This window comes from Anomaloglossus baeobatrachus, chromosome 4 (assembly GCF_048569485.1).
Source record: "Anomaloglossus baeobatrachus isolate aAnoBae1 chromosome 4, aAnoBae1.hap1, whole genome shotgun sequence".
Lineage (NCBI taxonomy): Eukaryota > Metazoa > Chordata > Amphibia > Anura > Aromobatidae > Anomaloglossus > Anomaloglossus baeobatrachus.
Genome location: NC_134356.1, coordinates 442,058,884 through 442,083,695, shown reverse-complemented (window position 1 = coordinate 442,083,695; position 24,812 = coordinate 442,058,884). Strand labels below are relative to the sequence as shown.

At 42.1% G+C, this 24,812-nt stretch overlaps 1 protein-coding gene across 4 annotated transcripts in view; it reads right to left on the bottom strand.

Annotated features, from left to right (window-relative positions):
* VPS13C (vacuolar protein sorting 13 homolog C) overlaps positions 1-24,812 on the bottom strand; it is a 492,503-nt gene that overhangs the window by 37,812 nt on the left and 429,879 nt on the right. For all 4 annotated transcript variants that reach the window (XM_075345525.1, XM_075345526.1, XM_075345527.1 and 1 more), the window contains 7 exons: positions 20,799-20,938; positions 16,129-16,210; positions 10,996-11,109; positions 10,788-10,863; positions 9,722-9,885; positions 6,911-6,956; positions 5,278-5,401 (listed from right to left, as the gene is read on the bottom strand). In XM_075345525.1, the coding sequence (XP_075201640.1) occupies positions 5,278-5,401; positions 6,911-6,956; positions 9,722-9,885; positions 10,788-10,863; positions 10,996-11,109; positions 16,129-16,210; positions 20,799-20,938 (746 nt within the window). The remainder of the gene's footprint in view (positions 1-5,277; positions 5,402-6,910; positions 6,957-9,721; positions 9,886-10,787; positions 10,864-10,995; positions 11,110-16,128; positions 16,211-20,798; positions 20,939-24,812) is intronic.

The window sequence follows — 24,812 nt, the reverse complement described above, 5'->3', positions numbered from 1 at the left end:
AAGGTAACAATGATATTAATTCCATATTTAAAAGATAAATTAGCTGTTGCACATAATCCATAGTATTATTATGACCGTAACTATAGTAGGTGAAGGTTTGCAGTCACACCAAGATCCTTTTAGCTCAGATGAGAACACCAATACTATTACAGACCTATGATAATAATAATAATAATAACTATTATTATTATTATAATATTATGATCGTTAGGGGCCCTGTTGGAGTCTTTGTATTGGGGACAATTAGCTCCACATTATGCCACTGCATATGACTATAACCAAATTTATCGCATTTATTTTAAGCCAGTGGATTACTTTTTCACTTTCAGCAGATTTATTGATGCATTAATTTGTTACCCAACTTTTCTAACATTAATAAATGTGTGACAAATTAATGAGATCAAGCTTTCCACTAATTGCAGGTTGTGATAACTGGAGCAAAAGCTTTTCAGTTGCATGAATACTCATAGCCAGCACCATATTCTCCAACCGCTGCAGTTCTTCAGTTCTTGTTATTATGTTCATTGCATGCTACCCAACAAATGAAGGGTATGATAGAGCAGTATGTCACACTCCCAAAACCTTCTACATAGTCATTTACTTACAAAGGATTTTCATCAAACACATTGGGCATGAAGTGGCAAATTCCCTTATCCAATAAATCCATCTTTGAATATGACCTATTGCTAAATCGGTTTTTAGTTAAATTCTTTTTTTTTTTTTTAATTTGCAATTACTTTTTTCCATATCCAATTTTTACGAAAAAAAAAAAAAATAAATACAATTTAGAAATCTTGCAAATTTCATATTGGGACGATTTTTTAGACTAACTTCCAGCTGCTTCAAGAAATCCACATACAGTAGAACCTCAGATTACAAGTAACGCGGTGTGCGAGCATTTAGCTATACAAGCAAAGCTTGCTGCAAATTTATAACTCTATTTGCGAGCAATGCTTTGCTATACGACCAATATTCACAGCACACACTTCAGGTTCCGTACTTTCATTATGCTCTGACCCGCTCTGGCTGCTTCTCGTGGTCCGCATGTAGATAGATGAGATATGTAATATATAGATATAGTAGACGTACAGGTAGAAAAAGATGTACTGTACATGAATAGGTGCGTAGATAGATAGCTATAGATATCAGACTTACCTATCTATAACTATGTGTAGAGTTCTCTATCTAAATCCTGTCTCTATTCTTAGCAGAGTGTGAACTGCTGGACAGAGTTGTAGTGTGTAACGCATTATACATTTATTGAGCGTGCTGAGGCACATTGGCTGAAACCATATCACAGTCACAGACAACACAGAAGACAGCAGCTGAGAAGAGTCATGTTACTGATTAGTAGCTAGATGACATCAGAATACCTTGTGTACAGGGAAGGTGGGGTGAGGGCTGTGCGCACGGCGCAGGGGGGCTGTGCGCACGGCGCAGGGGGGCTGTGCGCACGGCGCAGGGGGGCTGTGCGCACGGCGCAGGGGGGCTGTGCGCACGGCGCAGGGGGGCTGTGCGCACGGCGCAGGGGGCTGTGCGCACGGCGCAGGGGGGCTGTGCGCACGGCGCAGGGGGGCTGTGCGCACGGCGCAGGGGGGCTCTGTGCCAAGCTAGTAGCTGACCAAGCACTGAGAAGTCACTGCCAAGCAGAGTAAGAAGATAGATTTTCCCTGAGAATGAGCTTATGTCTGGTTCAGAAACAGACCAGGGGGACATCTTCCAGAAGGTTTACTTCCTAATTTGATTTATAAAGTATATTTATAAGTTATTTAAAATTGTTTGCTCTACATTATTATTAGATAAAAACTAAAATGGCAGTTACGCTTTAAGATATAATCACACAAGATATTCTAGTACATTTCTTCAAATAATACAATACTAAAACAATTGGTTTAGTAGAGCAAAACTCTTTACAGCATAGCATAGCCATTATGTAGAAAGGATCTGTTCGTAAGAGCTTACAATCTGAAGGAGAATAATAGAGTGGAAATAGAAGCATCAGGCCACGTAAGTACCAAGTTAAGTCAAACACTTGATAGATTGAAAAGAAAGAAAGACCTCAGATACACATCGTTTAATTTTATTTTTGATTTTCCTCAAACATGTAAATTTGAAACAGGAAACAAGCTTCAAAGGATGCTACAGTCCAAAAGAAGAAATGCAGCTCCAGAAGAAATGTGACAGGGAAAAAAAACAGAGATAATAAGCAACAGGAGCTGGAGTAAAATACTTTAGTCTAGAAAATATATGCAAGTGGGATACAGCGTCATCTGCATGTCAATGAGAAGACAAGGCAAGCAGAGAAGAGGAGCTGCCCAGGAGAAGATGCTTTCTTACTGAGGAAAGTGCTCAGCCTCTAGTATGGAGAAGTAGGGACAGCAAATGGAGAAAATTTCACCAGCAGCAGACCGGGAGTGATATGATAAATGAAGCACGACTGTTGCATCACTTTGTGCTAAATTATCGGCATTCACTTTGAGAATAAGAAGGCCTAAAATGCTAAAGTTTATTTTAATAGTAGCTTTTTCATATGTAACAATCACATGCATATAGAGGAGTTAAAGGGGTATTCTTAAGTTTGGAAGTTATCTATATAACTGCGTGATCGATGGTCGCCCAACCGCTGGGACCCCCAACCATCTGGAAAAAGAGAGTGGTCTTAAAAGACCCATGTGAACGGAATGGAATACGATTACGAGCGCTGATGCTTTATTCATTCTTAAGGGAGAGGCAAAGACCGGCCATTGGCAGTGTTCAGCTATCTACAACCGTATCACTAGGAATGGATTTGATCAGCATTGCGAATGATCAACCAATCAACCAAAGCTCCATTCTCATGATCCATGGAAGTCATAGTGGTTTAACCCCCCCAACCCCTTTTCCCCCAAAAGTCAGGAAATTAGTGACCATCTTTTAGATAGGGGATAACTACCAAATCTCAGAACACCCCTTTAAGGATTAGTAATTCTTATATCGTATTTTAAAATAAAAGAGGGAAACCCTAACAAGGGGATAAAGCCAAAAAATGGTTGGGTTGCACGGCCCTTGCAAAGGCATTCAGAGTAGCCAGCAATAAGAAAGGGTATTGGTGAAGGTATAGCGATGAGTGAACCAAGATCATGTCAGGAAAGAAAAACAAATGTTTGTTGGACTGTAATCATTTCCTAGGTGAATGGCTATACTGTTCTTGTTTTGTGGAATCTGCAATTTCTTACATTTTAATATTGACAGGTATTTTGCAACCTTTTAATTTTCAACAAATTTTAACAAATACACATTTAAGAAAAGATATGTTTGAATGACAAAATAATGGCATAGACCGTTCTCAAACATATTGAGAAAAGTCAATTATTACTCTAAATGGAGCAAACTTGGAAATCTGATATCTACACAAGGTAGTTTAAAGGGGCAATAATTACAAAGTAAAAAAAAGCATTATGGCGGACTGGGTAAAAAATCTGTACTGTCGGTTCAACCATAAGGAGTGAATTTCACTATGAATTACAATTATGCAATGGCACCTTTTGTTCACAAAAACAATGTATGTGAATCAGTCCTCTTACACTCACCTACTACAATGTCTGTATCAAGTGTCAATAGGAAAGGTCTAATTTCACAAGTCAGGGTTTAAAGGGAACCTGTCACCTAGAATATGCGTTCTGACCTATCAACAGATGCATGTGTGCCCTAATTACACCTAACTACCCATCCTTGTGTTGTAAAATTGTATAATATTAAAGTAAGAAAAAACGTTTTAATACCTTCATATTTCCTATGTAAATTAGAGAGCCGCTGGCCACATGGGCGGTGCCTTGCCCTATGGACGTCTGCATACTTTCCGTGGTATCACGCCACTGTGGGCATGATACCATGGAGTCACATGAGCGACGTCCCCGTCGCTCATTCTATCCTGCGCGTGTTTATACTTACAATTGCGGCAGGCTTCTCTTCCGCGTTCTCCTTGACAATTTCAGACATGCACTGCGCATGCGAAGTGCGCGTCTGAAGGCGGCGAGTGAACACCCGGGAAAGAAGCCCGACACAATGCGCGCAGGATAGAATAAGCGACGGGAACGTCGCTCATGTGACTCCATGGTATCACGCGCCCACAGGGGCGTGATACCACGAAAAGTATGCAGACGTCCATAGGGCAAGGCGCCGCCCATGTGGCCAGCAGCTCTCTAATTTACATAGGAAATATGAAGGTAATAAAACGTTTTTTTATTACTTTCATATTATACAATTTTACAACACAAGGATAGGTAGGGAGGTGTAGGGCACACATGCATCTGCTGATGGGTCAGAACGCATATTCTAGGTGACAAGTTACCTTTAAATGAATTCAAAGTGTCAAATATGTTAAAGCTGGAAAGACATTGTTTCTATTTCCCACCTCTCAGCAATCTATTTAGCATCCATTTCAATAAATGTGTGAAAGATTGGAGACTGAAGAAAGGGTTAATCTACCGCACTGCCATGTATGATAAAGGAATTGGTGAGTGGCATGGCCGCCACTCACATCAACAGATGCTTAGGTTGTGCCATTTGCTGGCCTTCAACTACAAATCGGACATCCATTGGGCACTAAGTTTTTACGAGATTTTTCATACGGTGCCCAACGAATAACCAGTTTGTAGCTGCAGGCCAACAAACAGCACAACCTAAGCATCAATTGGTGTGTGAGCGGCAACCATGCACTCACCAATTCCTTTATCATACATGGCAGGGCAGTGAGTTAACCGCTTCTCTTCTTTCTGATCTGATCACGGGGACTGCAGCATCCGTTCAGATTCAACTAAGTGTTATATTGGTTGTGGCTTCTCACAACTACCCCATGTGAGCGACTATCATCTGTTGTACCAATCTTATCTCGGATAAGACCCTATTCACGCCTTATTGTCTCTCCAGCAATTTCTTCCAATAAATTTGTGATGGCAGCGTTATCCTTTCTAACAAACAGCTGTAGTGATCTATTTTGCTATACAGAACTTAGGAAAGGGTCATGCACAAGATGAACGTAGAAATGGAAAAAGTGAAATAGGACAGCATAGGTACGCATGCGTTAATTAAGGGCAGAATTAGTGCAAAAAGTACAAACTTATGTTTCTCACCAGTTTTAAGAGAAGTGAAACATATTACTAATCCAATATCATTTTCATGCTATTCATAAAATAGGTGCAGTCATTTAAATGCAATAAATACAATTGGAGGGGTGGAGTTAGCAATCATTGATGCGCTTGCTTCCACGCAGGATCAGTTTCCTCTGGACTTTCATACCTCTGAATTCCCTGGAAAGTGCTGCTTGCCATATCAATAATTCCACCTGTAGGTCTTGCCACAACACCTACAAGTCCTTTTCCTATTCCTTTGAAGAACCCAGCAGCTCCCTCTTTCTTTGCTCCTACAGAAAAAAAAAAGTATGAAAAAAACCCCCATTGGACTTTAATTACTGGCATCAATACTGTACAGATTTCAGCTATGGAAAATTGAAATTGTTGATAATGAAGTCTACATTCTTTTTTGAGAGGAAGTCACAAATCAATCAATAGATTAAGATGAAAAAGCTCCAAATTACTCGATGTCAAAACATTCCTTATGTGCAGAGTGCATAAAGCAAGCATTCCAGAATTCCACAACGTATTCCAGCAAGTAAATGATGGCTAACGAAATCTGTCTGGTATATATGCCTCTCTCCCACAGTGTGTGAACTTTTCACCTCCATCCATCAAGCTTTTCTAATTGTTTAACATTCGCATATATACTGTACATATATATATGATTGTTGTACGTATACCCTCCTTCACTTTTAAAGCGCCATGGAATAAATGGCGCTGTAATAATAAATAAAATAATATTATATATATATATATATACACACATACATACATATATACATACAGTGTATATGTATATATACATATATACTGTATATACACACATACAGTATTTATATACATACATACAGTGTACATACACTATATATACATACAGTATACACACATATACATTATATATATATATATATATATATACATACACACACACACACATATACATACATGCATACACACACAAATACACACACATTTTTGATTAAATAAAAGGTCAGAATTAGATGCAGATTTTCAAGCTGAATTGTTTTCGCTACAGAAACTACCTAAGCTTAATTTAACCAAGTGTTCATGTAGTGTCATTAGTACCACACCATAAGCTGACCAGTTGTGATCACATTTTGTTCTTGGTTTTATCTGCGGTACCACACAAACAAGCGCTTTGCTTTTTATTTTATACTAGCTGTAGTACCCGGGCGTTGCCCGGGATAGTAACTGTCTCTCTCCCAGTCTCTGTCTGTGTGTTGCTGTCTGTCTGTCTCGCTATCTGTCTCTTTCCTTGTCTGTTTCTATCTCTCTGTATTTGCATCAGTCTATCTGTCTCAATCTCTCGATCTGTCTGTCTGTCTCTCTCTCTTTGGGCGGTTGTCTCTTTGGGCGGCCTCTTTCTCCGGCTGTCTCTTTCTCCGGCTGTCTTTTTCAGTCTCTCTCTATCCATCTATCCTATCTTATACTAACAGTTTATTTTGTTCCTATAGCAACAACTGACAGTTGCTATTTACAGCCTGGAGCTTCCAGCTCCATTCAGTTTAATGGCTGCATGATTTTTGTAGAGTAACTGGAAAGCACGGGGTTAAATTTTCCCGCCCAAACATAGTCTATGACGTTCCCTGAGTCATATGGGGCGTCTGTGCAAAATTTCGTGATTGTAAATGCGACGGTGCGGATTCCTTTAGCGGACATACATACATACATACACACACACACACACATACACACACACATACACTGAGCTTTATACATTAGATTATTACAATGCAAAAATGTAAGTCATAACTAAGCAAAAGTTGGGTACTTACCTTCTACCGGCTTTGTAATTATTCCAGTCACTCCTCCCACTACACCCTAAAAGACAGAGATTTCATTGCATATAGCAACCGTCACCATATCTTGTCCATTCAGCTCATGCAATTTTTGTGACTATGTAAACAATACAGTAACAGTCAATGCCAAAAAAAGCAGGTTCCCATAACATATCACTATTCAGATACGACTCCTTGCAGTGAGGTATGTTTTCAAAAGATAGAAAACCGTACGTTTCCCTTGTTATTAATGTGAAAGTTGTTCATTATGGTCAGGGCAGATCCATCTGAGACAAAAGATCCTCATGAGGCAAAAATAATTTTCTCTATTTTTAGGGGAAAAAATCCTTTTGAATGCAGAGTGTCACATGCAAATATAATATTTCCCACCTAACAATGTGAAAGATAATGATTTAACGCTCCGATGAATAAATAACTAAATAAACCTTTGTTAGTTTAAACTAAGTCATACTAGAATTGTAAATGTTATGCTTCAGGCATCGATAGATCATTGCCTTTTTTTGTCTAGATTTGTCTTTTTTTTGTAGTTGTTCACAGCCAAACCATTATCCTAGTTTTGAAATGTACATTATATCTGCTCATCCGTTCCTTCTTGTTTTTCGCTTTATGGGTAGAGTCTAAGAATTCCAGATATTTTTACCAGATTGGGCGCAACTTTGGTGTATTTTTGAGTATGCCAACATTTTGGGGCAATGTTTGTGACTTTTAGCGCCAAACGTTGCAACAAGCATTTGAGAAAGAAAAAAAGAAAAAGCCTGTTTTTTGACACTATGCCAAATTCAACTAATACAAGACAAAAAAGGAAAAAACAGATGCTGAATCAGGGCCAAAAAGTTTTTGCTGTGAAAGAGCTACCATGTAAAAGTTGGTTTCCCTTAAGACTTGGGATCTAGAGGAGCCAACCTGGAACTACTGCCGTTAAACTCAGGGAAAAATGAGTTCCCTGCATTGCCGCTCTTCATTCTGTATGCCGCAGGTTACTTTAATGCCTGCAGAAGAGTAAGTCCAGGGTGGAGCACCGCGAAGACGTCATTGCGACGTGACACGCACAAGACATCAGTCTTGGCGAGATGACGTCACTATGTTGGTCTGGCCAAGACCTGCTGCTGTCTGCTGGACTCACTGTAGATAGGTGAGTATATGAATTTATTTTTTTTTAAATGTAATATTTTGGGAAGGTCATTGGGGCCATTAAGTGGGCCTTCAAAAATTGAGGGGACTATTAAGGGGGCCCCTCATACATAATGGGGGCTATCGAGGGGGCCAAGATACAGTGTGTAGCCTACTAAGGGGGCCTTCATACAGAGTGGGGGCTCCTAAGGGTACAATGATACTGTTTAGGGGCTTCTAAAGGGCTGTCATACAGAGTGGGGGGCTACTGAAGGGACTATAATACAGAATAGGGGTTGCTGAAGAAGGACATTATACAGAATGGTGGCTACTATACGGAGTGGGGGCTATTAAGGGGGTGACATAATGCAGAGTGGGAGCTACTAAAGGGGCCATCCTATAGTGTGGAGGATACAGTGGGTACATTGCACAGTGTGGGCGCAACCATACAGTGTGAGGGGCATGAAACAGTGTGGGGGCTACTACAGGACCATTATACAGCGTGGGGGATACAAAGAGGGCATATTACAGTGTGGGGGCTACTGTGTGGCCCATAATACAGTGTGGTGTCATCAAAAAGTTGGGGGGCATTACTCTATTTAGAGGGGAGCTGTGGGGACATCACACTGTATAGAGGGGAGCTGTAAGAACATCATAATTTGTAGAGGGGAGCTGTGAGAACATTATACTGTGTAGATGGGAGCTGTAAGCCTAACATACTGTGTATAAAGGCGCTATGGGAACATCATACTGTGTATAGGTCAGCTGCGGGTCCATCATAATGTGTAGAGGAGAGCTGTAGGGATATCATATTGTGATTAAAGGAGTTGCGGACAGATAATCTGATCATACTGTGTATAGAGGAGCTGTGGGCCCAATATACTGTATAGAGGGAGCTGTGGAGATATCGTACTGTGTAGAGTGGATCTGAGGGCCCATCATACTGTGTATTGGGGAACTGTGGGAATAGCATACTATGTATAAGGAGCTATGGGTGCATTATGCTGTGTATAGGTGGGTCCTGCAGGGAGACACTAGTAAACGTTAAGTGGGCACTTATTGTTATAGGGGCAATTTTACAGAGGCTCCTCTATACCCACTATTAGGCTAGGTTTACAAGACAGTATTTTCTCCATCCCAGTTTGATCAGAGCGGGATCTGTTTTTCTCGGGTGTGGAGAAGAACAGAAAAAAAATAAATAATATCTCCATCTTCTACATTCTGTCAATCTGTGAAAATCGGATTACACTTGGTTGTCATCCAAGTCTGGTCTGATTTTTTTCACATGCCCAAAGACTTGAATGGCAGAATGCAACCCTACCTACAGAAGCAAATAGTGCATGCTGCTATTATTTTTTCTCGGACCACTTGGTCTAAGGAAAAATATCCGACATTTGCAATGCCTTAATAGATAATATTGGATCATATTTGGACCAATGTTTTGTCAGGTTGTACTCGGACTGAAAATATGGTCGCCTGCATGATCCCTTAGGGTGTGACACCATAGTTGTTAATATGGTTACATGGTGAAGGACTCATTCAGAAGTTAAGTCCCCCCTCTCCCCCAAACCCTTGGTACGCTTCTGCCTGGAGGGTGTGAGAGGTTTCGGACCAGCAGCAATACACCAGATGCTAAGCCACCTTCTATTTAACATTTCCTTACTCTACGAAACTTACCCGCAATAGCCCTTTTCCTCCTTTGGCCAGACTATCTCCAAAATCCTTTGGCTGTCTGCCCATTTCTTCTCTCCTCTTCTGCTGATATTCTTTATCCATAGTGATAGCAGCTAATCCTTTTCCCACCGACCCAGTGATACGTGAAACTACTCCAGCTGCTCCTCCTGTATTGCAAGATTGCCGTTTAGTCAACAAAGCGGCGTGCAGTAAAGAATCCCCAAAAAATAACCTACAAATAATCCATTGGAAAAGCAAAACACAAGTACAATACATCCAAGAATTCCTAAATGTATTCAGTTGCAAATAATAGTATTCAACCTCCACTGCAAATTAAGTTTATTATTAGGGATGATCAAATACCTCAAATATTCTGCTTCTCGAATATTTTCCGAATAGGTCGCCACTATTCGCGAATACTCGATGCGCAATGTAAGTCTATGGGAAACCCGAACAACAACTATTTGGAACGATTCGGGCTTCCCATAGACTTACATTGCACATTGAATATTCGCCTAGCAGCGAGTTATTTGTCGAATATTCACAAAGCCGAATATTTGAGGTATTCGATTATCCCTATTTATTATCGAATATACAAACTGAAATGCAGGTCTAGGGTCTCTGTAAAAAAAAAAAAAAAATAATAAATCAGGCAGCACTAGAATGGCATCTTAGTGCTGTCAGAGTTGCATGTTTGTTTGACAGGAGAGACTTGAGAAACTTTCTTGTTAGCAATTAAAAACAAGAAAAAGAAAAAATGATGACAGATAAAATAAAATCGACACTTTGACTACATACTGATGAAACCTTATCCAAAACTCTGATGAAAATAGCGGACATCTGGATGAGCACTAATTGAGACGGCAGTAGCCAGTGAAATTCAAATTTAGTGATAAATTTGGAGAAACCATGTGATTTTTGTTATATTAGCATATCTGTTATTTGTTGAGGTATTTCATTTTAGCAATGTTTAAGGTATTTGATTGGTTTATAGCAAACAGCAAAAAGTTTGTACATTTTCCTACCTTATTACCATGCCGTCCTGTCAAACTATAAAAGGATAACTCACCAACCGTGTGTCCAAGGAGGCTCTTCACACCAATTACAAAGCCTTCTGCAAACTCCTCAGGTCCCTGCACTGCCCCCTTCAGAAAGTAAAATTACATTCAGTGCTAAAAATGGCTGAAAAATATACTCAGAATTTGTTTAGATGATTGTTAATTAAATCCCATAAATCAAAGATCAAATGAACATAGAGGTTTTTTTTTTAAACTCACCTGGAAGGGTTCATAGAAGAAAGCTTCCACTCCTTCTGATAGTCCTCTTATTAGGCCAAAGGGATTTCCTAAAACATCTAGGCCCAAGACAAGGACATAAAGTTGCTTTAGGAACTGCAGGGATACAAATAACAAAAAAAATAAAAATCTGTCAATGGATGAGCAAAAAAGACAGAAATATAAAACATAAACAAATTGTCCAAACCAATTACCTGTAAAATAAAAGCAAAACTCAACTCATGGCCAAGATCTTTTTTGTACTTTAACAGTTCTCTGACATATGTTACCTAGCATACAGTTTTAACCCCTTCACCCCCAGCTGTTTCCATCTTCCTAACCAGGCAAAATTTTACAATTCTGACCAGTGTGGTTAGAACACTGGCATACTTCAATAGATCCCGGTTATTATGAGATTAATTTTTTGTGAGACAGTGGTAAATTTAGGTTGAAATTTTTTGTAATTTGTGTAAATATCGGAATTTTGACGAAAAATGTATAACATTTTCATATATTCAAACATTGAATGTTTTTGCTCATGTCTGCTTTACATCAGCGCAATTAGAGAAACTTTTTTTTTTTTTAAGAAGTTAGAAGAGTTCAAAGTTTATCAGTAATTTCTAATTTTTCCAACAATTTTTTTTTTTTTTTTTTTTTTTAGGGATGACATCACATTTGAAGTGGCTTTAAGAGCTCTAGTTGACAGAAAATACCCAAAATTGACACCATTCTAAAAACTGCACCCCTCAAACTACTCAAAATCACATCCAAGAAGTTAATTAACAATTTAGGTGCTTCACAAAAACTAAAGCAATGTGGAAGTAAAAAATTTTTTAAAAATTTTACTTTTTCCCCACAAAAATGTTGCTTTAGCCTCAAATTTAGCATTTTCATAACCGTAACAAGAGAAAATGGCCTGACAATTTATTGTGCAATTTCTCCTGTGTTCACAGATACCCCATGTGACGACACAGACTTTTTCAGTGTGTCTCGTGGGTTAAAATTTCTTACATTAGCCAGACGTATTGTTCTTCTGTGTGCTAACTCATGTTTGCTAAACCATTGTTTCTACCAGACCCTCTGAGCATTCATTGTAAGGTAGTTGTGTATTGCTAATCTAATGTAAATTATCTTAGTAGCCATTGTCTAGTCTGTGACTTGCAGACTTTATGTAAAAATCCTCAGTCTTTCTATCCACATCATTTAAATGAACATGATCCATGCAGCTTCAAATTCATCCAATAAGAGAAGCAACCTTGTATAACCAATCCAATAAGGGCACAGTATATACTAAGGGAAGGCTATGGCTATAAAAGGTGACTTCTTGGAGTCACCAGTTGGTTGATGGATTTTGCATGATCCTTAATACCAAATTTTGAGGAATTGTGTGTAGCACTGGTATTTAAAAATTAACCTTTATTAGTTTAGAATTAAAATATATTGTTACACCTAAACAAGTGATATCACATAGTAGTTGGACACAACGTACCTATTGGATGTACATAATTGAACATACAGGAGTTATTCAATAAACCTTCACAGTCCTCCTAGTTCAGATATAACCATCCAAATAAAATTAAAGTGACATGGGAAGGAGGACGTTGAGTTTATGGTGTTACCTTAGGGGTATTGTGTGGTGCATTGTGAGTCGCCCCCCCCCCCCCACTTCTAGTGAGGTAACACCTGTATCAATGGTGAACAGTGGGATAGACGGTGAGCATAGATCACACTGCCACCATTGACTGCACTATTTGCACTTTTTGACCACTAATTTCACTTTAAGCCGTTTATCTTCCCTGAACATACCTCAGTGTTTTTGTGACCTGCGGTCAAGTACTAAAATTGCACATAGCCACTTTTCAAAAGAGTATTACTCATAGGGCAGGAGTGCAATATTGGGAGATTAACGGTTTTGCACAATGTCACTTTAATTTTATTTGGATGGTTATATCTGAACTAGGAGGACTGTGAAGGTTTATTGAATAACTCCAGTATGTTCAATTATGTACATCCAATAGGTACGTTGTGTCCAACTACCTTGTGATATCACTTGTTTAGGTGTAACAATATATTTTAATTCTAAACTAATAAAGGTTAATTTTTAAATACCAGTGCTACACACAATTTTGCATGATCCAGTCTAAGCTCTTAGGAGCTGGCTAGAGGATCAGAATACCTTGTGGACTCGGTCTAGGGACTTTGGCTCCAACTAAAGGAACACTTGGCTACATGACTTCAAACCAGAGACTATTTAAGAAGGAAACCCAGGTTGGGACAATTCAGTCACCTGGTACAGACTTTGCAGACCTCAGCCAGCTTCCTAATTCTGGCGTTATTCCATTCTCGGTGGGTGCCCGCCAAAAGCGGGGTGCTGCTGGATTGGAGTAAATAGCCCTGGAACCTCTGAGGCATGGACATTCTAAATCCCTGGTGAGCCAGCGGAAGGGTGAGACTCTGTTGCCTGTTACATTTGTGTGTTTTGCTGGTTATGTGCTATGTGCCGTTAATTGTTTGGGGATCCAATAAAGTCTTAATATTGTGATTCCCTCACCCTGTGTTGTCTGAGTCGCATTCCGCCCACGGTTAAGGAGGTCGTTCGTTCAGTTAGGATGAGCCCTGAGCCACGCTGTCTTTATAAAGGTGGCCGGTTCAGTGGACGAGAGCACCCACTGAGTCCCGTGTCTCCACACCCCATATGTAGTGGAAAATTAAATTTGTTGACGCACGGCAGGGCTCGGAAGGGAAAGAGCACTATTTGAATTTTGGAATGCCATTTTGGATTAATAGATTGCAGACGCAATGTCATATTTGAAGATTCCATGACATGGCAAAACAGCAGAAACCCCAGCAAGTGACCCCATTTTGGACACTACACATCTCATGGAATTTAATACTAACGCTAATACCTTAATACCTCATATGTGGTCAAAAACTACTTTTCAAGCACCGTATAAAAGCTCAGAGGGGAAGGAGTGCCATTTTGAAGTGTAGAGTTTACTAAAATGGTTAGTGAAAGCCATGTCACATTAGCAGAATCCCTGAGGTGCTAGAAAAGCAGATCCCCCCCATCAGTGACACCATTTTACAAACTGTACCTCTCAAATTAATCAAGGGATGCAGTGAGCATGGTGACACCACAGCTGCATCACAGAATTCTAGAACATTGGGTTGTGAAAAAGAAGAATTATATTTTACCACAAAAAATGTTCTTTGTTTCAGGTTTTAATTTATATAATGGTTAATAGGAAAAAGAACCACACAGTTTGTTGTGCAATTTCTCCAGAGTGCGCCAAAACCCTACATGTAATCAAGAACTATTTTTCAGGCATAGTGGAAAGCTAAAAAAGGAATGAGCACCATATTATAGTGCCAATTTTGCGGTTATGGTTTGCAAGTGTCATGTCACATTGGCAGAGCCCCTGAGGTGCCAGAATATCAGAACTCCCCCATAAGTGACCCCATTTTACAAATTACAACTATCAATGAATTCAGTGATCATATTGACATAAGAGGTTTGTCACAGAATTTGACAGTGGATAAAAAAGAATTACATTTTTATCACAAAAATTTGGTTTTAGCCCTAAATTTTACATTTTCAAAAGGTAAATGGGTAACAATGGCAACAATGGCATATGATGGCTGTACAGTACTGCTTAGCCACACGGCGAGACTTGCAATGGAGGAAAGGAGAGCTATTTGACCCTTGGAGCACAGATTTTCCTAAAATAGTTTGCAGACTCCCTATAAAGACTCCCTAAGGGCCAAGAGAGCAGAATCCCCCCCTGAGGTGTCCCTATTTTGGAAAATGACAACAGTCTGAATTTACCCACAGGTGTAGTGACTAGTTTGACTTCCTGTGCGTTTTCCAGAAACGAACAGTAATGGATGTTGCAGAGTGAAAAGTGTAAATCTGCCATTGTAGTGCACGTACATTGTACTGCCCATAGATTTTGCCTAGCTCGTGTATCTAGATATGTACACATGGTATGGGTTCTCCTTACTACAGAAATGTCAAACATGTGGACACTAGATGTGGTTTAGCACATTGTGGGGCTTAGAAGAGAGCATTAGGATTTGGGAACACAGATTTTGCTGGATTACTTTCTGGGGGAACCCATGGCGCTTTTCCAAAGCTTTTGAGTAACCAGTAATGTGGAAGCCCCCTATATTTCTACTGACAGATAATGGACCTGAGTGGAGGCTTGTTTTGTTTTTTTATGGAATGAGTGTAAGCTTTTATTGGGAACATTTTACATGACATTTTGGATCACATTTATCCTGTGCTCTACACTGATCACTTACTTTGGGGTTTACATCTAAATCTCCGAATGACACTATTCAGATGACACTCCCGAGGGATCCCATTCACTATCATGAAGCAGCAGTAACTCTGGACTCTGTCTTGGTTTTTTTCGAGCGGTGTATTTTCTGAAGTGCATAAAACTGTGGCCGACCACGCTGTTATGAACATTTAATTACCCAGACACCTTTCAGATTACTTTATCAGGCTAGGAAGTTTCTAGCTGTACATTGGATGGAGGACTGCTTTCAGCACGATGGAGGAGAGACCCCGATTCCAGCGCTGTGTTTTCAATTAAATCCGTGTTTTATCAGTAGGAAATTATCACTAGAGGACTATGTTATGTGCCTCCCAGTCCCCCATGATTAACTGGTAGCTTCCTGTCTAAAATGTATATTGACAGAAATCTAATAATCACTGGTGTGGGCGGAGTAATAGAGGGCTCAGCATCCTGAGGTCTTCTAGATCTGTAGCAGAGAAAAAAGTGAAATTGCTGGAATTAGGTCCCTATCCCTACCTTATGCTGCTATCAGATTACATTGCAATAACCTACTGGTAGAATCCTTTTGAGTGTAGCACCATGTCCTCTACAAGGGATAACTGGGCCAATGTATAAAACAAGCATTTTTTTTTTATAATTTATGTCATCCCTCTTTCCTCATAGGACGTATACGCTCACTTCTACTGTTTAAATTAATTTGTTTTTGTCATACAAGTATTATAGTTTGCTTGTACATCTATCCTCTGAAATGTAAATGTTCTGGAATATGCTGGCCATATACAAATAGAAGTAACTTGTGATGTATACAGGTGTCTTGACAGTATGAATATCTCACCTGCTCACTGTAGTGTCTGATAACAAGTTTCATGAGTTGATCTTTCTTGTAGAACTTATATCTTACTTCAAAACAAGCCAATCTGTGGACAAAAAAGGTTGTCAGATACCGTATATGCAAGAAATGAATTTGGAACAAAGGAAGGCCATTAGCGATGGACGAAACCGAACTGTAAAGTTCGGGGTTCGTACCGAACAAAAAGTGTTCGTGCACATGATCCCGAACATGAACTTTCCTGGGAAGCCAGTGTTACAGTTCGGGTCTATGGGCTGTATAAAAAAAAAACAAAAAAAACACATTATTAAAAAACATTCTGATTATACTTACAGGTCCCGCGACGCGTCCTGCAGACTGTCTCCCGGCCGCTTCTGCTTCCGCATCCGATCATTGCTGTGCCCCTGGGTAACCACCACTAACTAAAGAACTTTCCATTATGTCATAGTCTGGTGTCAATGTTGTACAGACATTGGCTTACAGACTGGTCACATGGGTATGACGTCATTGAAGGTCCTGTTAACTTCCGGGGGTATTCATTGTACTGCTCGTCACTTGGCAATCTTCGGCTGTTTTCGGCCGTGTTTGCGGTGACGTCAGAGTTCACCCGAGTCCATGGCTCATGGACTCGGGTGAACTTTGACTATCACTGTGCGAGTGTCGCATTGCATCACCAGGCACACCGCACACACTCCCAAGAGGAGCGCGTTTGCTGCATTTATTTCCATGCAGCTGAGCCGCCCCTGTCCGAAGTGAGTCAAGTCGTGCGGGATGATGCAATGCGAGAATGCATGAGTCATACGCAGGTGGAATCATACCCTCAGTGTCAGCCTGTTTCTCGCTCTGTACATAGCGATGAAGCAGAGCTGACATGGCTCTCCCTGCTTGTCGCTCTGTATATGTCTGTACAGAGCGATGAAGCAGAGCTGACATGGTTCTCCCTGCTTCTCTCTCTGTAGAGATGCTTGTCTGTACAGAGTGATGAAGCAGAGCTGACATTGCTCTCTCTGCTTCTCGCTCTGTAGACACTTGTCTATACAGAAGGCTGAAGCAGAGGTGACATTGCTCGACCTGTGGACTACGTTGGACTATTTTTTTTATAATACAGATGGAGTCTTTAAATGTTTTTGTTTTATAGCTAATAAAAAAAAAATTCTATGTGTTGTGTGTTTTTTTTTTTTTACTGTTTATTAGAAATTCATGGTGGCCATGTCTAATTTGGCATGACACCATGAATTTCTGTTTTTGTACCAGCTGAGAATACAAAGATAGTATTAACCCAGTTATTACCCAGCATTCCACTGCCATCAGGACTGCTGGACGACCAGGGTAAAGCGCCTGGAAATGGCGCCAACAACCAATGTGCCATTTCCAGGGGCGCCTGCGGTTTTAGCGTGGGGGCCCAAAATGCTTGGGCCTTACCACGCTCAGAATCCCAGCCTCCAGCTGTCTGTCGATTAAAATACAGCGGAGCTCATGCATTTTTTTCGAATAATTTTTTTAAATAATTAAAAAATTAATGGGCTTCCTGTATTTTGTTTGCCAGCCAAGGTAAAGCCAAGCAGATAGGGGTGGAAGCCCATAGCCGTCTGCTTTATCTGAGCTGAGAATCAAAAATACTGCGGAGCGCTACGTAATTTTTTTTAAATTAAATTTATTTATTTTTACACTACTATATGTGTGAGGGACCCAACAACCAATCAAAGATGCTGTCACGCAGAATGGGTGTCTGGGATTGGCTGTTGGAGTAACCTGGAATTTGCCCATACATTCTAGATGCTAGAATATATCAGGTTACTCCAGCATCCAATCACAGACGTCCACTCTGTAACAGTGTCTGTGATGGTCTGTTATTTTAACAGTAAAATAAAACAACACCACAGAAAAAATATTTTATTAGAAATAAAACAGAAGACATTTAGGACTCCATCTTTATTACTCAAAAAAACCCCTCCGACGTAGTCCAAAGGCGGGCTAGCATCTTAAGCTCTGCTACATCTGACTTACAGGACCTTCCATGACGTCATAGCCATGTGAAAAGTCTGGTGTGAATGTTGATACCTCGTGGGTTACAGGACCTTCCGTGACGTAATAGCCATGTGACCAGTCTGTAACCCAGTGTCTGTACAACATTCACATCAGACTGGTTACATAGCTATGATGTCATGGAAGGTCCTGTAACCCGGGGGCACAGCAATGATCGGACACAGAAGCAGAAGCGGCCGGAAGACAGTCTGCAGGACGCGTTGCGAGAGTGGTAAGTATAATGACAATGTTTATTATTAATTATATTCTTTATTTTACAGCCCCCCCGTCCCATCACATAACTGTAAAGTCCAAGTTCGGTGTTCAGACGCAAGTGCACGTTATCTCAGAACCCAAACTCGATCTTTACAAAACGTTCTTGACGCGAACATCGGGGGGGGGGGTTCGCCCATAATTAAAGGCAATAGTGCCTGAAGGCTTATAACTGCCAAAATGATAACGTGTACCTATCATTTTAATTTTCACTTCATAAATCAATAGTATACATAAAAATAAGCAACTTTGTGATATATCTTCGAAAAAGTTGCTTCTTTCTCCTTCAGGATTTATCTTTCACACTCAATTCTTGGGGCAAATCTGTGTTCAGTGAAGACAGACGTTTCAAGTACTGAGATGACAGTTTGATTTATAAATTCTCTGGGAAGAGGAGGAGGGAGGTGTAGCTGGAGGTAGAGACCGGCATCTGCTGCAAGGTCTTCTGTCAGACACAGTTCTGCATAGAACTTCATGAGCATCAACCATCATCTCCTTACGGGAACTCTGTAGTTACTTGAGACAGATTTTACATGTGAATTGTGACAATTATTGATCATTCTACGACAAGAAGAGACAGATTTCTCTAATAAAATATTTTACAAAAGTTACTCATTTCCTGTGTATTACTGATTTATAAGAAAACAAAATTAGAATGACTTTCTGTTTAAACTACTCGTTTTCATGCATAATGTGGAAAAGTTAATATAGTCACTATTCCACAATTATGTGGAAAAAGATAGTGAAAGATAACTCAGTGTTAGCACTCACATTTAGGAGAAATTAGTCAGGCTTTATAGAGGACTTCTATAAGCCTCTAGGACAGGGGTCCCCAACCTGTATCTTGGTAGCCACATGTGGCTAGCAGGCCCATGATTTGTGGATGGAGGTTGTCTGCCAGATTGGTGTTGTCTAGCAAATTGTTATAAAAAGCAGGTCTCCAGATGGTGCATTTGTGAGTAGCTATGGAGGTAGGGTAGGATGCTTTGGATCTTGGCATACTACCTCAATGTGATTTCTATGGAGAAGCTTTGGGTGTCATTCTAGTAATGGGGGCTCTGGATGTGACTACTGTGAGAGGGAGAGCTGGATGTGGCTTGTAACCCTCTCTCATTTCTTAAGGTCATAAAAGGTCTAGGATATTCTTGCCCTGGTAATGCAGAAATACTATGGACATTTTACACCAACACAAATTCCAAAATGATTTTTTTTCTATGATTCATTTTTTAATACCAATAATATTGCCAGGGATTAAAATCACATCAGAATAACTGAACTAAGAATATTACCTCTAGGAACTTTTTATAAAGGAAAAAAACGGATTTCAGAGTTTCTGCTTTGTCCGGAGTTTTAATTGTTTCATTGATTGCCTTGTGCGCCATCTAGTGGCAGAAGTCTATTTAACACATGGCCTGCAGAGCAAGGGCAGACAAAGAAGTGGACCCCAGTGCAAGCACAGTATATTGGCCCAGTGCACAATATTCCCCAGCTCCAGTCAAGAGTCACCAACAGGTCATGTTTTCAGGATTTTCATAGCATTGTACAGCTGTTGGAATCATCATCACCTGTACAAATGATTAAATTGTTACCTATCCAATACTAATAAAATACTGAAAACACACACTGTTGGTGGTTCTTGAAGACTGGAGTTGGGTAACACTGTCTTATCAGAATGCACCCCTCAATATTAATAGATCATCATGATGACTCCTTATGATCATAATTATGCACCCATTTATGTTAAAGGGGTTGTCCACTAATTTAACATTAACTGCCTATCCTTAGGATTGGTCATCAATCTCTTATTGGCTGGGGTCTGACACCAGGTACCTCGCTGATCAGCTGTTCCTGGCACCAGCGGCAGCAGCAGGCGGCCGGAAATGCTCAGCTACGAAGCTGCTCTATTTTCTGATAGCAGCTGTTGTTGGGTACTGCACATCCACCTCCTATTGATTTGAATGGGAGGCATATGTGCAGCACTCAGATGCATCTGTTATCAGAAGAAGGGGCAGTTCCGAACTGAGCATTTCCGGCTGCCTGCTGCTATACACTGAGAACAGCTGCACATCGCAATAATCAGATGTAAATGCCAATTCTTCTGGCAGCAGAATTAGTTTTGTTTCTTTTTTTGTTGAATTTATTCCTCTACTTTCAAAAGAATAAAATTTAGGTCCTGAATAAAGCCTAGCTTCATGTGATATTTTTTGTGCCTATATTACTCAGTCTTAATATGGGGGCAAAAATTGACTTGTAATAAGCTTGTGTAAAATTGGCCTAGCAGCGGAATCTGTCCCTCCCAACCAGATGCTTATTATGTACAGCAATATTTTTGTGTGCCCTCTCCCACCTGATTGCAATAAAACAAAATGAAAACGTACTTGAAAACGAGATCATCCACATCAGTAAGTGTGGCTCCGATGCTCTTTAAAAGGAGGTTGATTGAGCCGATGGCAACAATGTCATTTTCCTCTTTGTTTGACTGTTCTCCTCCAGATCCCAGCGAGAGGCTCAAATGTAACTATGAAGACATAAAGAGTTGTACATGGCAAACAAATCATTAAAGAATAATAAGCAGTCATGTGTTTATACAGGAGAAGAAGGGAATTTTGTTACTTACCGTAAATTCCTTTTCTTCTAGCTCTTATTGGGAGACCCAGACGATTGGGGTATAGCTACTGCCCTCTGGAGGCCACACAAAGCACTACATTAAAAGTGCAAGGCCCCTCCCCCTCTGGCTATACCCCCCCGTGGTATCACGGGTTCTCCAGTTTTAGTGCCAAAGCAAGAAGGAGGAAGCCAATAACTGGTTTAAACAAATTAACTCCGAATAACATCGGAGAACTGAAAAACCGTTCAACATGAACAACATGTGTACCCGCAAACAACAAAAAAAACATCCCGAAGGACAACAGGGCGGGTGCTGGGTCTCCCAATAAGAGCTAGAAGAAAAGGAATTTACGGTAAGTAACAAAATTCCCTTCTTCTTCAGCGCTCTATTGGGAGACCCAGACGATTGGGACGTCCAAAAGCTGTCCCTGGGTGGGTAAATAAATACCTCATGTTAGAGCTGCAAAACAGCCCTCCCCTACGGGGGTGTCACTGCCGCCTGCAGGACTCTTCTACCTAAGCTGGCATCCGCCGAAGCATAGGTATGCACCTGATAATGCTTGGTGAAAGTGTGCAGACTGGACCAGGTAGCTGCCTGGCACACCTGTTGAGCCGAAGCCTGGTGACGTAATGCCCAGGACGCACCCACGGCTCTGGTGGAGTGGGCTTTTAGCCCCGAAGGAACCGGAAGCCCCGCAGAACGGTAGGCCTCTAGAATTGGTTCTTTGATCCATCGAGCCAGGGTGGCTTTAGAAGCCTGCAACCCCTTGCGCGGACCAGCGACAAGGACGAAAAGTGCATCGGCACGGCGTATGGGCGCCGTGCGGGAAATGTAGATTCTGAGTGCTCTCACCAGATCTAGCAAACGTAAGGCCTTCTCATACCGGTGAACCGGATGAGGGCAAAAAGAAGGCAAGGAAATATCCTGATTAAGATGAAAAGAGGATACGACCTTAGGGAGAAACTCCGGAATGGGGCGCAGCACAACCTTGTCCTGGTGGAACACCAGGAAGGGAGCCTTAGATGACAGAGCTGCCAGCTCAGACACTCGCCGAAGCGATGTGATTGCAACAAGAAACGCCACTTTCTGCGACAGCCGAGAAAAGGAAACTTCCTTCAGAGGCTCGAAGGGCGGCTTCTGGAGAGCAACTAGTACCCTGTTCAGATCCCATGGATCTAACGGTCGCTTGTACGGGGGCACAATATGACAGACCCCCTGCAAGAACGTGCGCACCTTAGGAAGACGTGCTAGACGCTTCTGAAAAAACACGGATAGTGCCGAAACTTGCCCTTTAAGGGAACTGAGCGACAAGCCCTTTTCTAACCCCGATTGCAGGAAGGAAAGAAACTTGGGCAATGCAAATGGCCAGGGAGACACTCCCTGAGCAGAGCACCAGGACAAGAAAATCTTCCACGTTCTGTGGTAGATCTTAGCCGAATTCGACTTTCTAGCTTGTCTCATTGTGGCAATGACTCCCTGAGATAATCCAGCAGATGCTAGGATCCAGGACTCAATGGCCACACAGTCAGGTTCAGGGCCGCAGAATTCTGATGGAAAAAACGGCCCTTGGGACAGTAAGTCTGGTCGGTCTGGCAGTGACCACGGTCGACCGATCGTGAGATGCCACAGATCCGGATACCACGACCTCCTCGGCCAGTCTGGAGCGACGAGTATGACGCGGCTGCACTCGGATCTGATCTTGCGTAGCACTCTGGGCAAGAGCGCCAGAGGCGGAAACACGTATGGGAGCTGAAACTGCGACCAATCTTGAACCAAGGCGTCTGCCGCCAGAGCTCTTTGATCGCGCGACCTCGCCATGAATGCCGGGACCTTGTTGTTGTGCCGGGATGCCATTAGGTCGACGTCCGGCACTCCCCAGCGGCGACAGATTTCCTGAAACACGTCCGGGTGAAGGGACCATTCCCCTGCGTCCATGCCCTGGCGACTGAGGAAGTCTGCTTCCCAGTTTTCTACGCCTGGGATGTGAACCGCGGATATGGTGGATGCTCTGTCCTCCACCCACATTAGAATGCGCCGGACTTCTTGGAAGGCTTGCCGACTGCGCGTCCCTCCTTGGTGGTTGATGTATGCCACCGCTGTGGAGTTGTCCGATTGGATTCGGATCTGCTTTCCTTCCAGCCACTGTTGGAAGGCCAGTAGAGCAAGATACACTGCTCTGATCTCCAGAACATTGATCTGAAGGGTGGACTCCTGCGGAGTCCACGTCCCCTGAGCCCTGTGGTGGAGAAATACTGCTCCCCACCCTGACAGACTCGCATCTGTCGTGACTACTGCCCAGGATGGGGGCAGGAAGGATCTTCCCTGAGACAATGATGTGGGAAGGAGCCACCATTGTAGAGAGTCTTTGGCCGTCTGGGAAAGCGAGACTTTCCTGTCCAGGGACGTTGACTTCCCGTCCCATTGGCGGAGAATGTCCCATTGAAGTGGGCGCAGATGAAACTGCGCAAAGGGAACTGCTTCCATGGCTGCCACCATCTTCCCTAGGAAATGCATGAGGCGCCGCAAGGGATGCAACTGGCCCTGCAGGAGAGATTGCACCCCTGTCTGTAGTGACCGCTGCTTGTCCAGCGGAAGCTTCACTATCGCTGCTAGAGTATGAAACTCCATGCCAAGATACGTTAGTGACTGAGTCGGTGATAGGATCGACTTTGGAAAGTTGATGATCCATCCGAAAGACTGTAGAGTCTCCAGCGTAGCATTCAGACTGAGTTGGCATGCCTCCTGAGAGGGAGCTTTGACCAATAAGTCGTCTAGGTAAGGAATCACCGAGTGACCCTGAGAGTGCAAGACTGCTACCACCGCCGCCATGACCTTGGTGAAGACCCGTGGGGCTGTCGCCAGACCAAATGGAAGAGCTACGAACTGAAAATGGTCGTCTCCTATCACAAAACGTAGAAAACGTTGATGTTCTGTAGCAATTGGCACGTGGAGATAAGCATCCTTGATGTCTATTGAGGCAAGGAAGTCTCCTCTGGACATTGAGGCAATGACAGAGCGGAGGGTTTCCATCCGGAACCTCCTGGCGTGCACATGTTTGTTGAGCCGTTTTAGGTCCAGAACAGGACGGAACGAGCCGTCCTTTTTTGGAACCACAAAGAGATTGGAGTAAAACCCTTGCCCTTGTTCCTGAGGAGGGACTGGGATAACCACTCCTTCCGCTTTTAGGGAATCCACCGCCTGCAGCAGAGCATCTGCTCGGTCTGGCCGTGGGGAGGTTCTGAAGAACCGAGCTGGAGGACGAGAATTGAACTCGATTCTGTACCCGCGAGACAAAATGTCCGTCACCCACCGGTCTTTGACCTGTGACATCCAAATGCCGGAAAAGCGGGAGAGCCTGCCCCCGACCGGCGATGCGGAGGGAGGGGGCTGGAAGTCATGAGGTAGCCGCTTTGGAAGCGGTACCTCCATTTGCTTTCTTGGGGCGTGTGTGAGTCCGCCACGAATCTGAGTTTCTTTGCGTCCTCTGAGTCCCTTTGGACGAGGTAAATGGTGTCTTGCCCGAACCTCGAAAGGACTGAAACCTCTGCTGCCACTTTTTCTGCTGAGGTTTGGGTGTTCTGGGTTGTGGTAAAGAGGAGTCTTTACCCTTGGACTGTTTAATGATGTCAGCCAATGGCTCGCCAAACAGTCTCTCTCTAGACAAAGGCAAACTGGTTAAACATTTTTTGGAACCAGCATCTGCTTTCCAGTCCTTTAACCACAAGGCTCTGCGCAAAACTACCGAATCGGCGGACGCCATTGAGGTGCGACTGGTAGATTCTAG